The 15,540-nt window shown below is 44.7% G+C and overlaps 1 protein-coding gene across 3 annotated transcripts in view; it reads right to left on the reverse strand.

Annotated features, from left to right (window-relative positions):
* Positions 1 to 2,965: 2,965 nt before the first annotated feature.
* Positions 2,966 to 15,540, reverse strand: part of LOC147621475 (uncharacterized) — a 49,832-nt gene continuing 37,257 nt past the window's right edge. For all 3 annotated transcript variants that reach the window (XM_086824214.1, XM_086824213.1, XM_086824215.1), the window contains 2 exons: positions 4,062 to 4,164; positions 2,966 to 3,920 (listed from right to left, as the gene is read on the reverse strand). In XM_086824214.1, the coding sequence (XP_086680340.1) occupies positions 3,165 to 3,920; positions 4,062 to 4,164 (859 nt within the window). In that variant the 3' untranslated portion in view covers positions 2,966 to 3,164. The remainder of the gene's footprint in view (positions 3,921 to 4,061; positions 4,165 to 15,540) is intronic.

A 15,540-nucleotide genomic window follows, 5' to 3' on the forward strand; every position in this document is an offset into this window, starting at 1 on the left:
CGACATAGGGCTAAACAAGGCTTGAGCACTGTATCAGGGCTAAATATTTAGTTAGAAACTATGCAAAGGGCTTTAGACAACATGAATGTAAGCATGAAAGCTCATCTAGATGCCAAAGATAAAAGAATGAGAATAGTTGATCTTTCAAGGGTCAATATCACTAGAGCCCATGGACATTTACACAATTTACCAACACCCCATCATAACCAATTACATAGCTTGGTTCTGCCTATTTTTCAATGCTACTCCATAAAGCCAGATCAAGAGCAGAAGATAGAGCTGGAAGCATATTGTACGTGCACAGAGCACCCTTTCAAGCTGAACAATGTAATAAAGATATAGAATGGCTAGTGGATAGGTGCAAAAGGCTAGCTATCATAGGGTACCATAAGCTTAGCATACTAAGTACCTAGCCTATCCTCTATAGCTCTTTCTTGTGCTGTATCTACAAATTTGTAAACAAATGGAAAAGCAAAGAGAAGAGAATGCCTACTTCTTCGACACAAAGCATGTTGCATACCCCAATCGTCTAGACTTGGATAAGCATAACGATCTTAACCATTTGATAATCCCCCTCTCCCCTCCCTCCCAATTTAAGCCATTTTTTTAACGCGCACACAATAAAACACACACACACACATGCGCGCAATCACTCACTCAAATATATATGTAACATACACAAGCACCCTTAAAATACACACACACACAACCCATTTTGGCACCGCTCCCCTTTCTTCCTCTCTCTTTATTTTTACACATCCCTCATTTTAATTTTTTACCCTCGTCTGAGTTTTATCCCCCTTTTTTCAAAATAATCACCCCTATTATGTCTACATTTATTTTTATTTTTAAAATTATAAATAACCCCCCTCTTTCCTCTTAGTTTTTTTCCCTAATATTATTTATTTCAACTCTTCCCTTCCCTTTTCAATTCTTTAACTATTATTATTAGAAAAATATTACTTATTAAAAAACAATATATATTTATGTATATCTATTACATATTAACTATGGACAACCAAGGCACAAGGAGAGAAGAGAAAAAAGAAATCTTGGATTTCTAAAAAATAAGAGGAAAAAATCCCTTCGGTTGACCCTTTGTATTTTGATTGACCTTTTGTATTCCGGCTTCCATTCCTGCGTTTCGCTTCTTAATGTCTTTTATATACCACAACAACGCATGAATTGAGTACCTAGTATATATATAAGCTTGAATTTAGAGAATGGATTTTAGCCTTCCATTATGGATTTACTTGATGTTGCTCCTCTTGGAATTTTGAGGATAGGAGGCTAATCCCCTCTCCTTGCTCTTCACATCCGGATTTGCAAGAGGCCAAGTTTCTTCTCTTTTTTATTTTTGGGATCAATAATAATAATAGTTATATATATAAACTTAAAAAAGAGGTCTAGATATACTGAAATACATACAGCAGAGTACAAAGTAAAAACCCCATAGTGCCCTAAGTGAAAACCCGTACTTCACTACAGTCCTCTACTTATCACTTTTCTCCAGAAACCGCGTTTAGTGCTTAAATGGTTTTGCAGAGCGGTTTTCCACCCTTTCTTTATCCAACGGTCCTTGCTTGCTCTTCCTTTTGCCCAAGGGTCTCCAAAAAAGTAGTGATGTTGACCCCTTTACCACTTGAAGTAGCTTTCTACGGTTTTTTGGGGCTTCCCGTTGAATTTGTATCTTCGATTGTTGGCCTTCAAAAATTACTCCAAAGCTTCCACAAGTCGTCGTTGTTCAAAGCTCCTCACAGAAAACCAATTTCCTTAATTTTTCCCCTTTGAATGTCCGATAACACTGAAAGGATCTTGTAGAGATATAACTCCCCTAAGCTTTTCATTGGCAAAACAAAAAAAAACAAAAAAAAAACACTAAGAAAAATAAATACTTACCAAAAACCCTAACTCCCCTAAGCTTTTCACCGGTAAAAGAAAAATAAACCAAAAAAAACTTGTTCTTGATCTTGTCTTTGCATACAATGAGGATGAATGTTTCTTCCACATGATCCATCTTGATGTCGTCTTCTAGATTTGTGTCCATAGTACATGGCATTGTCTCCTTACTGATTCCTTTGTCTTCATAGGTAGTGTCAATCTCCACACCTTGTTCATGTCCATTTAAGCTCCAAGACCTCATCCACAGGAGATCACATCATCAAACACCTTGTGAAGTGGTTGAACTTTTCAACTCGAGAGGCGAACCCCCCAAAGATTTGGCAAGGAATCCATAGGGTTAATGAATACAGTTCCAACAATAACAAGTGAATCAACAACACAAGGCATGGCACAATCGGCTCCACCCACTTGAGTGGGCCCCGGGTGTATACGAAAAAAAAAGTATCCACACACACCAAAGATAGAATCTCGGAAACCTGACATGCATCATAAGCAACCAACTCATCTTCTTGATCCCACTTTGGACCTTGGGCCCAAATCTCCATTGGAAGGTATTGCTCCTTTGTGTCATGCATGATTATATCTTCAAAGTTTCTATAATCCATGTAAAACTACACCGTGTTCTTTCCTCGACCACTGAAGGTCTCATATTTCAAAATGAAGACACAATCTCGAGAAGCCCCATGCACATATCCAAAAAAAAAAAAAGTGTTTGGGCCTTGACTTCAGCTCACAGATGAAATATGAGGAAAAAGTAACTTCTACATACAAACGACTCCTTGCAAACCTTATAACCTAAGGTTTCAACATTTGAAAATCAATTTTCTTAGCTTTATTCCACGAAGAAAAAGACTCCTTGTTATTGCTTTGCGCCCTGGGAGGTGTCCCATGAGACCTTGGTCTTAGGGTGTTGTCCCACGAGACCACAAAGGAGGGGGAGGGGTGTGTGTGTGTGTGTGTGTGTGTGTGAGAGAGAGAGAGAGAGAGAGAGAGAGAGAGAGAGATCCTGAAGTTTGTAAACATTATGTTCTAGGGGTGCTCACATCAACAAGGCATGCTTTCATTGACATGAAACCACAATATTCTTTTCTATTGTGTAGTTTAGGCCTTACGGTACAAAAGAAGCAGCTTCCTTGATGCTTCTGTTTTACAACATAAATTTTGATTCTCTTTCAACCCAGTAATGGCCCATTTGTAGCTGAAATGAATGCAGTAGAATCAGCTCCCTTGATGCTAAAGATAGAACCGTTATCGTTTGCAAATCAGCCACACATACCTTGCCCACAACGCAGAGGTGAAGTTTTGAAACAGAACCATCTTTGTTTTGTTTTAAGTGCTACAATTTGCGAGTTCTGATTGCTTACATTCAGTTCTTCAGTTCTATCGAATACTTGTACAAGTGGCACTGCCTTCTCTAGCCGTTGAGGAACATTTCTTAGATTAATGGCTTCCTCTTCCTGTGGGCAATCTGACAAACCACTACACTGAATTTCAACTGAATTCTTACATGTGTTGTGGGATGATCCAGCAGTACTGTTGTTGGAAGGCATCATCACCGAGCTGTTACTCATTGATCCCACCTTCTGAGATTGAACTAAGGATATCATTTTGTCCAGAACATGGAGAGCCTTCTGAACCTCTGGGTCAAGGTCCACCCCAGCATCACTGCTTTCAACGCCTCCTGCAGCTTCTCTACCTTCTCCCACTGCATTACACAGAGCACCTTCTGCGGATGTAACCCTTTCATTCAAGGCTGGAAGTATTTCAGTCAAGCTAGAGGGTATAGCTTCACTAGAATGGACTGCTTTCTCTTCCAATTTGCTTGACTTGGCTACTTTTGGGGCATCACCACTAGATGGCCTCTTCTGGGCTGCCTCTTTCAGTAAAGTCATCTCCTTGCCTCCTTTGGCCAGCCTTGACTGTAACCCTGCTTCTATATGAGCATACATGGGCTCAGTTTCTAACAACTTCTGGAAGTGTCGACTGCTTCCTTCCTCATTGTTTATAGATATGAGTATCTGTCAGCACAATTCTATTAGTGATTTATTCAGCATTTAAGACGAGGCAGGAAGAAAGAAATGCTTGTTCCTGCTGCCTGTGAGACCAGCTTGCAATTGAGCGCAATGAAGGTAGTGGCATGGATATGGGCATTAACTTACTTTTTGATAAAGTTTGAATCCAAGCCCTATTAGCTGCCTGGAGATGAAATTGATGAGCCACGGAGGGACAAATTCCACCTTAATGTCAAGATTTGCAACAGTCCTTCATGAAACAAAGCAAGCATATCAGTACTTCCCAAGCATATCCCATCTGTAGCATGCATTATAACTGAAGGTTGCATCATAAACACGCTGGTGATTTTGGAATGTTAGTAGCCCTATGAGGTTGCATGAGCAACAGAAGCTCAGCTGTGTCATTGTCATCTTGGTGCACCTTTAACCAGCTTGTTCTCGTGTTATGACCTTTCACATTCATCAACATGGTACATGTGAGCACATTTATGGAATGAATGTAACCCTATGATGTTGCATGATGACATAGTATTGTAATCTCGATTCTGTTTTCGAAGTGTTTAGGTGAGAATGCCATAATCATTTCGTAGGCCATGCACCCATCATTGCACTACGGTGAGAACGAGGTACAAAGGAGAAATAACCAATAACTTTAATCCCTTTGTGTATGTTTTGAGAGGATTTTGAAGAAACCGTCTTGGTGTACTACAAAGATCTCTCAACCAGCTTCAACCTATAGCAGCTAACTGCACATCATTACATAAATTCAAGGCCTCCGCATAAGGGGATTGGCTAGCTCACCACCCAGCTGTAGCTCTACTCTGAAGCATCCCTGAGCCTGAGATTTTAGACCAATAGAGGGGTGTGCAGTTCAAGGGGGGGTAGCCTGCCTATTTAAGCACCATATGCAACAGATGCTCAAAGTGGTAAGACGGGATGAGGAAGCACCGTTTATGTGGATGCGACTCGCCACGCCTGGCCACCAGAAAACTTGAGGTTTGAACACTGTGAGACAGATAGTGAGGAGTCCCAATATGCACCTCTATTTGTTGACATCGCAGAGTTCTCCCAGCAGGGGGACATACTCTTACTAGGGGACTTTAATGATCGGATAGCAGGCAGGAAATTGCAAATGTATGATTTCCACGATGATGCCATCAGATTGTTAGAGATCGATTTGGCTGAAATGGGATTACAGTGGAGCAACAAAGATGAAGGGGGTGTCAGAGCCTATGGCAGGCGCTCCTAGAGATGGGGGGGTTGTCACGTAGCTTGTAATCGGCTACAAAGGGCTCAATCGGACATGGAGCCCGATCGCCAAAGATCGATTGGCGAGAGTGTCCGGGATTTAGGGGTGAGGCACCCGGGTCGGAGGATCACGGTGGCCGTGCAAGTGTGGGCAAGCACGCCACTACATAAGCCCTATGGCTGGCTCTCCTCTCCTCCCTCATCTTGGTGTCTTCCTGACGGGCAATGCAACATTGGTATCAGAGCCACATTCGAATAGGCTTTCCACACACGACCTTGCTCCAAAAAAACAAGATAAGATTTTGTTTAATGGTTGAAATCTCATCGTTTTTTTACTTGGCTATGTGGATAAGGTTTACACAGAGAAGAAGAGCAAAGCGTTTCTTTTTCTCTCTCTCTCTCTCTCTCTCTCGGCAATTGGAAGGAACCGCTTCTTTGGACTATTGCATTCAGCAGCAAGAGTGCGCAACCAAGGTAACACACAAGCGCTGGGCGCTACGAATGTTGGGCGCTTGAAGCGGCCAATACACAGCAGCCACAGAGGCCTTGAGCTAGCCAAGAGCCCCTCGCCTTCTCTGCAGCGAAGGTAGCTAGCCCGCAGCACGCACCACTTCCAACAGAGGCCATGAGCTAACCAAGAGCCCTAAGCAAGCAGTTGACAGAGCCGACCGGTTATGGCCACCATTTAGTTCTCCTTGTGGGCCGCCATCTAGTTTCTTCTTGTGCGGCGACTAGCAACAACGACGACCAACGGGCCACTGGCCGGCAGCAGTGAGCACCGACACCACTAGTCAGCAGCACTCAAGGGCTACATTATCCCTCCTCTGCCGGCAAAAGGAAAGTGGCCTTCACTCCGTTTTCGGCCTGACACGCAGCCCCCCAACACAGGGAATGGAAGGGTGACACCCAGGTCACACCCTTCGATAAGATGCCATGCGAGCAACCGGTTATCGCCAAGCGTGGCCGACAGCAACCACCATAGCCGGCTAGCATCTCCAACGTTGGCAAGCAGCAACGCAACCCCGCAGCTTAAAAAATAAAAATAAAGGCAAAGAGCGCAAGGGCGCTGCACATTCGAATGCTTGTGGCCTTCTGATAGGCAGTACTCCGTGTACTCTTCTACACACACAAGCAAGAGAGATATTAGCAGAGAAAATCAAGTGTATGGTGTGTTCTCCCAGAAGCAACAAGGCTGCAATCGTCATTCGCATGTCCTTTCTTGGTCATTGACATGCTGCAGCAATTTTGGGCAGATTACTCTACCATTGGTGGTGGGCGTCCACGCACGTAGACACACACTGGGAATTGGCATTGTTTTTCAGTGAGCTCTTACCCTCGTGTGCGTGCCTACAGGCATCCAAGAGAATACGAGCAAGCTCGAGGTAATTCCAGCGTAGTTAAGAGCGCCATTGGCTTTGAGGTTCCATCGACAGCAACGCAACACGCCATCAGCCGATACATTCCGGGACATATCAGGTAGTTGCTTCCATTCATGCACTCCATAAAGTTTTTTGCATTTGTTTGTTGCATAGTTTTTGTAATTTTTATTTATTTAAAAAATGGCTTCAAGTGAGGGTTGCGTACCTATCTCAGTGTATTTCTCGAGTATTATCGCCTATCTCCGGCCTTACACAAGCTAAGCTTGCCCACATGCAGCAAGCTGTCCTTGCATGCCGTCCACCTCACGACTTGGCACGCAGGAGTTAAAGAGTGGTGTAGGGGGCACGTCCTTCACCCCGTCCTTCTCCATAGACAACCCCATGATTCCATCCACACAGACTGAAGGCAACCAACTGCTAGTCGACCAGTCCGTAGAGACTAGCAATACACTGTTGGATCCAGGCACAAATGACGACCTCCTGAACGAGGACGAGTTCGGTGACATACATCCTAATGCCCGACTCGAGGCTGACATCTCGGAGTAGGAGGTCTCATGCGAGTCCATTTTGCATCTTTTTGCTAAGAGCCAAACCTTAGAACAAAATCAAAATGAAATTTTGACCATCCTTAAGAGTTTGCACCACCATTTAGACTACTCCTATTGCTAGTGTTGCGTCTCCTATGCCCGTGCAAAGAAGAGTACAATTTACTTCTTCTCAATAGGAAGTTGAGACTTCCATAGGGTGGCAGTCCGTAGAGTCTAAAAAGCAGTCCGTAGCATCTATTGGGATCTTCAAAGATCTCAAAGCGCCGAGCTTTGGGGGGGGAAAGGAAAAGGAACACAAAAAAGATGTAGACAACATTTTCTTACAGAAGTGGTGAGACTTACATAACCTTAGGCATACGCCAGAGGAAGTGAGACCCATCGAGGCAAGTTTGTCCTTGACAGGCAAAGCTTATAAATGGTGAATGAGTTTGGCTGACAGTGCCAGATGCCCTCGTACTTGGATAGAGTTCGAGACAACATTCCGCAAAGAGGTTTTACCAGTTAATGAGCTTCTGAGGTCTTGGTGTGAGTGGGATACATGCTCTATGCTTGGCATTTTGCTCACCCAATGTATCTCGAACTATCGAGAAATAGTGCTGAAGTTAAAGGGAATCGATGCTACCAAACTCTTCGTGGGTTCATGCGAGGTCTTGACCCAGATTACGAGAGTTATGTACAACCTAAGGAGCCTAAGGATTTCGATGAGAAAAAATAGAGAGAAAAACCCTACAAAACTCCAAAAACAGCAGTAATACAAAGAAGCAAAGAAAGAAAATTTGTTCTTTCACTGCTTTGAGGCGGAGCATAGCAAGGCGGCTTGTACCAAGCTGGGTGATAAAGCTGGAGATAGTTCTAGTGATGCCAAGATGGTAAATCCTCTCGGCAAGTGCATACGGTGCAAGGGTTACTTCTCCGGTCCGCAGAGTCTAAAGAGGTGACAGTCTACCATACAAACAACACCCATGCCTGTTGTGTTTCACAGATTATGTGGCAGCCATCTTTCGGACTACACGATTTGATTCGTTTCTATCGCAAGATTGGTGGCTGTAAAGTCACCATTATGATTGATGATGGAGCCACACGCACAACTTTCTTAACTGCTCGTTGGTCAAAAAGTTAAAGCTTCAAGACCAAGAGTGACCATAAGTACACAGTTTCGCTTGCTAATGGTTATGACAAAACCGTTTGGGACACAATGGTTTTGGGAGTTCCACTTGCTATGCAAGGCTACGAGGCTACACTTAATTTCCAGGTCATGCATTTAGCTAGGGCAGATGTCTATCTAGGCAAGGAGTGGTTGTATAACCTGGACCCTATCCTACGTCGTAGTTACCAGGATAATAGCCTAGAGTTCATGCATAAGGATAGATGCATTACTTTGCATGGTGAGCATGATGTGCCAGCTATGCCTTTGACATCGTCCATGGAGTTGTACCGTGCCTACGAGCTCGACGAGATTGAGCACGTATACATTTGTAACCTTTTGCATAATTTTGTTTTATGTAGATGAAACAGAAATGAATAAAGTTTCCGTAGATGAAACAATAAATGTAAATGACCTTGGACGAGACCCCTGTTTTGTAAACCCTATTGTCTGCATGTGAGAAAAACTTTAAAAAATCCAAGGCTGAAAACAAGACAGTAAAAAATGGTAAGTACGTACATACTTTAAATTCTTTATTGCGAGAGTATCATGATGTTTTTTCCGAAGATTTGCCGGATAGGGTCCCACCATCTAGGGAGGTAGACCATTCCATTGATGTACTACCAGGTTCTAAGCTTATAAGCAAGCCTGCTTAAAGACTTAGCCACTCCGAAGCACAAGAGGTAGAGCGCCTGCCGCAGAAGACTGAGGGCAGGAATCATGTCCCCTGGCTCACGAAGGATTACAAAGAAGGCCTGACTAAATGAGGCCCTTTATGAGGAGCTACAGCTTCACATAAGGAGAGAGATGAACACCATGCGACAGGAGCTTGAAAAGGAATGGACCGAGCAGATGCATGCCCAAAGGAAAGTGATATACGAAACGCTGAAGGAAGAGATATATGTCCAATTGAAGGGAGAAATGCAAGCCCAAGTACGGGTTGAGATGGAATTAGCCCAAGCCTTGATGCACACGGAAATGAAAAAAGAGATGCAGAAATGGAAGGATGACATGCTCCGAGAGATTGGCACAACAGTTGCATGGTACGAAGGCACTTTGAAGACATGTATGGCTAACCGCGAAAAAGACATCACAGAAATGCAAAACACTTTGGAATCATGTAAGGCAAAAGTGGCTGCATGTGAGAAGGAAATGCATTCATGGGCTGAAATTGCCAGTGCCACAAAGAAACAAATTGAGGAAGTCAACCCATGGATTGAAGTAGTAAAAAAACAGAAGGATACACCAATCAATAAAGTAGAGGTGATGAATGCTACATTGGAAGAGGAAGCCAAGAGACGGGCATGTGCCTTACATGTACGTGTAGTTGGGTGGGAAGATAAGGGAAATCCCCAAGAGGATGCAAACGCTGTTGCAACAAAAACTGGAGCCACTGATGTACCCATTACAGGAGCATGGCGAGTATGCAGAGATGAAACCAGGGCGAAGATATTGATCATCAGGTTTGGTGACTTGGAGAAGAAGAAGGCCTTCCTCTCCAAAAGGATGGCCCTTAAGGGGGAAAAGATTTATTTGGATGAGGACCTTACACCGGCACAGATAGCACACTGGAAGGAACACATGCCGCGTGTGCTTGAGGCAAGGAAAGAGGGGAAATGGACGGTATACAGAGATGGCCGAGTCATCATTACGGAGAGGAGACCCGCTTGACGGTGCGCGGCCTATGAGACCTTGTGATTCACGGCGTGGAATTGCAACGGAGCCCTTAGAACAAATGCAAGATACTTTGAGGATACTTTCAGACACAGTGATATTGCTATGTATACGGAGACCCATCAGTGCACAAACAAGAGGCTTCCTGATGTCCGGGGTTATAGATGGGAATCAGTTTTCCGCCCTCAGCCACGCACAGTGGGAGGTACCAGAGGATCTAGAGGAGTGGCAATACTTTACAGGGAGGAGCTTCGTGACAAAATACAGGGAGGAGCTTCGTGACAAAATACATGTGGTACATAGAGATTCATCTCGAAGATAAAAGATCTCCGGGACAAGCTTGCTGTTTGTGGCAAGGATATCCCTACAGAGGATATGGCTATTCAGCTTCTCTCCAAGCTTCCAGAGAGGTTTGATGCTTATTTTCAGTCTCTTGTTTCTTCTCCTCGTCCTGTTCCAGTTACTTGGGAGGAAGTTCTCCCCTCCATTATGCAGATTGAGTCTCGCTTTGAGGAGCGGACTGGCACCTCTGGTGGTTCTAATGGAGCTTTGGCTGCACGAGATAAAGGGAAGAATCAACAGAAGAAAGGGAAAGGGGGTTCTAACAAGAACTCCAAGGATAACAACAAGGATAAAGAGAAAGACAAAAGCAGATCTTCTAAAAACAAGGACATTGAGTGTCATTATTGTGGCAAGAAGGGTCATAAATCGCCCCAATGTCACAAGAAGAAGCGGGATGAAGAAGCAAAGAACTCTTCCTCTACAGCGCTTAGACCAAGAAGAATGATGGTATTCTTCTATTAGCAGGTACTCATCGTGTACTTGCTCTTGTGACTTCTCAGTCACGGTTGTGGATTGTGGATAGCGGTGCTACTGCTCACATGACACCCCATCGAGATTGGTTCGAGGACTTCATTGCCAGGACAGGCGAGATCACTTTGGGTGATTCTTCTTCCGTGCCAGTGCATGGACATGGCACCATCCCCATCTTTCGCTCCTCTAAGGACAAGAGGTACTTCTCTGATGTTCTGTACATTCCAGATTTGGCATTTAACCTTTTGTCAGGGAGTGCTCTTACAGCTCAGGGTGCGGAGGTGATCTTCTCTCGTTATGAGATCACCATTCGTGATAAGGAGACTTGTAGCATCTTGGCTCAGGGAGTCCAAGATAGTGGTTTGTACAAGTTGACCGCTTTGCTTTCTTCTGGTTCTTCTTCAGCTCTTTGGCATGCTTGGTTTGGCCATTTGAGCTATCAGCTTCTACAACGAGCTTCTAAGGATGGGTTGGTCGAGGGTTTACCGACCATCAAGGCTCCATCTTCTGTTTGTTCCTCTTGTTTACAAGGGAAGCAACACCGAGCCGCCTTTCCAAAGGAGGCGACACACAGATCTTCAACATCACTTGCTCTTATTCATGCAGACTTATGTGGCCCTATGAGTACCGCGTCTTTGAGTAAGGCGTTGTACATGCTCGTGATGGTGGATAACTTCTCCAGATATACTTGGGTCTTCTTTTTGAAGTCCAAGGATAAGGCTTTTCAGCACTTTTGTGATTGGAGAGTTGAGGTGGAAAAAGAGACCGGTTCCTCAGTCAAGGCTCTCAGGACCGACAGAGAGGGTGAGTTTACATCCCAGGAGTTTCAGCAATATTGCAAGGCTCATGGCATTCGGAGACAGCTTACTACAACATATACTCCATCACAAAATGGAGTTGCAGAGAGGAAGAATAGGACCATTATGGAGATGGCTCGTGCTATGCTTGAGCATTCTTCGTTACCTCGACGTTTCTGGGCTGAGGCGGCTTCTACTACTGTCTACATTCAAAACAAGTCTCCTACTCCTGCGCTTCCAGATAAAACTCCATATGAGGATTTCCATGGTGAGAAGCCCTCTGTTGTTCATTTCCGAGTATTTGGTTGTTCAGCGTACATGTGCCTAAGGAGCATCGCTCCAAGTTGGACTCGAAGTCTCAGCGCATGACTTTTCTCGGATATAGCAGTGTGTCCAAGGCATATCGTCTATATGATCAGCAGGCCGGCAAAGTTGTGGGCCGTGATGTGGTGTTCGACGAGACTCCTGCATCTTCAGAGGGGGCTAGTGAGATTCTTCTTCCTCCGCCTCCTTCTCCGCCGCCGCCTCCTCCCTCTACTTATGTTACACCTCCAGCCTGCAGATTCTCAATCAGATGATGATGACTCTGCTCCTCCAGCGAGTTCGAGCAGATCTGTGCCTGGATGGTATTTTCAGACAGTTCGTGATTCTGGGTTACCTAAGCTTCCTTCTGCTCCTCCGCCTGGTTCTCTCAGGCGATCTTCCAGAGTTTCAGGGAAACAAATTCATGAGGGCAACATGTTTGTTAACTATGCTTTTATGTCCTCTATCATTCATAGTCCTTCTGATCCCACTGCTGTGGACGAGGCTCTTTCACATGAGCCTTGGTGTCGTGCTATGCAGGCAAAGTTGGATGCTATTGAACGGAATGACACTTGGATTTTGGTGCCTAGGCCACTACAGTGCAAGGTGATTGGTGTGCGCTGGATCTTCAAATCGAAGTTCCGAGCTGATGGCAACTTGGACAAGCACAAGGCGAGGTTGGTTGCCAAGGGTTATGCTCAGCGCCCTGGAGTCGACTTCGATGAGACCTTCGATGAGACGGCCCGGATGACTACCATTCGCACCGTTCTTGCTCTTGCAAGACATCATAGATGGCCTGTATTCCAAATGGACGTCAAGTCGGCTTTCTTGAATGGAGAGCTTACACAAGAGGTTTATGTTGATCAACCGCCAGGATTTGTTGTTCCAGGCAAACAAGATCAGGTGTACCAGCTGAAGAAAGCTTTATATGGTCTTAAGCACGCTCCACGGGCTTGGTACCAGCGGATTGATGAGTTCTTTCAAAAGCTTGGCCTGCACCGTTCTCATGCAGATTCGAACCTTTATATCCTCCTTGAGAGGGGGTTGATTGTTATCATTGTGGTCTATTTTGATGACCTCATCTTTACAAGTTCTTATTCTGTGAGGATCCGTTCAATCAGGGATGCTTTGGAGACAGTTTGAGATGATGGATCTTGGCCTTCTGCATTATTTTCTTGGCTTTGAGATTTGGCAGACCCCAAAGGGCATTTTCTTCTCTCAGCAAAAGTACACACAGGAGATACTTGATAGATTTCAGATGACTGGATGCAAACCAGTATCTTCTCCTATGGATACTAGTGAGAAGCTCTCACTTCTTGATGCTTCTCCAAGGATTGATCAAGGACAGTATTGGGTTCTTGTCGGTTGTTTGGTTTGGTTGACCTACTCCCGATTGGACGTATGTTTCGCAGTCAACTTATTGAGTTCTTTCTCATCCAAACCCCGTCAGTAGCATTGGCAGTGTGCTCTCAGAGTTCTTCGGTACTTGCATGGTACTCTAGACTTTGGCATCTTCTATGGCCAAGGATGCACTCTTCTTGGATGGTCTAACTCAGATTATGCTGGAGATCCAGATACTCGGCGTTCGACCATGGTTGTGGTTTTTCACTTGGGTCTGGAGCCATTTCATGGAGCAGTAAAAAGCAGCCTACTGTGGCGCTTTCCTCTACAGAGGCGGAGTATCGTGCAGTTTGTTATGCTGCATGTGAGGCAATTTGGTTGCGGAGATTATTGGAGGAGCTTGGTTGTTCTCCTACCGGATCTACTCTTCTTTGGTGTGACAATCAGAGTTGCATCGCCATCACCAAGAACCATGTGTTTCATGCTCGTACGAAACACATTGAGATATAGTATCACTATGTTCGTGAACGGGTTCTTGCTGGAGATTTGCGTTTGGAGTATTGTCCTTCAGCGGAGAATGCAACAGATTTGTTCACCAAGCCGGTTTCTCAAGCTTCCTTAGCTCCTCATCTTCGGCTTCTCGGAGTATGTTTAGCATCTGGCGCTGAGAGGGGGTGTTAGCCAATTCATCCCCAGTTTCTGCTCATATTTGGTGTCCCTTTTGGTCCCTTTTCATGGCCCTTGGTTGTGGGTTGGCCACCCTATTTTTGTACATTTTTATGGGATTTTTCCAGTCGGCCAACAGACCCATGTCCAGTCGGCCAACCTCTCTTACCTATAAACAGGTGGGCTGGCCTCCCACTTTTCTCATAGTCTAGTCTTTCTTTTTGCTCCCTCACTTATGAGACTCTTCATGTCTCTTGCTTGGGACTGTATCACTTCAGTATATTCAGCATAGTTGCTTCATATCTCTCTCTCTCTCTCTCTCTCTCTCTCTCTCTCTCTCTCTCTCTCTCTCTCTTGCACTCTCTCTTAGCACACTCTAGTGCTTGTTTGCTTCCACTCTGTGTACTCATTCAAAAACTTAGAGGAACTACAAATTTTTCTAGGTTTGTCGGGGTTTTACTAACAATATGTAAAGGACTACGCGAAGATCGCAGTCCCGTTGACAGATCAGCTGAGAACTAAAGGCAAAACTATCTGTTGGGAGGATCCACAAATGAAGTAGTTTTGAGAAACTCGAGGTTGCAATCGTAGTTGCACCTATCTTGAGTATATTGGACCCTAATGAGCGGTTTGTCATAGAAACAGACGCTAGTGGGGAAGCCATTGGGGCGTTTTAATGCAAGGGGGACGCCCAATTGCATTTGAAAGCAAAAAGCTTGACCATACTCAATGATAATTAAATGAAAGTACAATGTGAGTACATAAAGTAGCCTAGGGCAAAGTGCCCAACACACATAAGTGTGTTCACACAGGAAAAAAACCTGTGTCCAATCACACGGAAAAAGTGCCCGTGAGTAAGCTGTGTTCACACCTGAACTAACCGGGAGTGGTCATGACCAACAAACCCCCCTCAAGTGAATGGTGTGACGGGGACAGGGTGTAGCAGACTACCCTGGTAGAGGCTGTAAGCTCAAAGCTTTGCGGAAAGCTTCAAACTTTTCCCTCGAAAGAGGCTTTGTAAACCCATTTGCTATATTGGCATGTGTAGACACATAAGCCAAGTCAATCGCTCCTGCATGGAGCCTTTTCCTAACATGATGATAGTGAATCTCAATATGCTTTGTGCGGGCATGAAATACTGGGTTTCGTGCAACTGCCAAAGCACTCTGACTGTCAATGTAAATGGTGGTAGGGGACTGTTGTCCAACACCAAGATCGGCTACAAGGCGTCGTAGCCAAACACATTCCACAGTAGCTGTAAAGGCTGCCCTGTATTCAGCTTCACAGCTAGAAGTGGCCACTGTAGGCTGCTTCTTACTGAGCCATGAGATGCATGAGTCACCGAGAAGAAAACAGTTACCAATGGTTGACCCTCGCGTGTCATAGCAACCTGCCCAATCACTGTCTATAAATGCAAGCAAGCATAGTGTAGAAGAACTGCCATAAAACAAGGCAAAGTTTATAGTGCCTTTAAGATAGCGAAAGACACGTTTACACGCTTGCCAATGTGTAGTGCTCGGACAATGCATGAATCTACTCAACTGAGAAAGAGCATACTGTATGGCCAAACGAGTAGAGCATAAATAGCTTGGAAGTGTGGATATACTAGAATGAAGTGATAAGATGTGTACAACCACAAGTACCCTAGGTACAAACCCGGAATGTAAAAGTATAGGTGTCCGGACACACCAAATGTCCAGGGGAAATAGACCT

This window comes from Cibotium barometz, chromosome 30, assembly GCF_041138505.1.
Source record: "Cibotium barometz isolate CiBa-2024 chromosome 30, ASM4113850v1, whole genome shotgun sequence".
NCBI classification, from domain to species: Eukaryota; Viridiplantae; Streptophyta; class Polypodiopsida; order Cyatheales; family Cibotiaceae; genus Cibotium; species Cibotium barometz.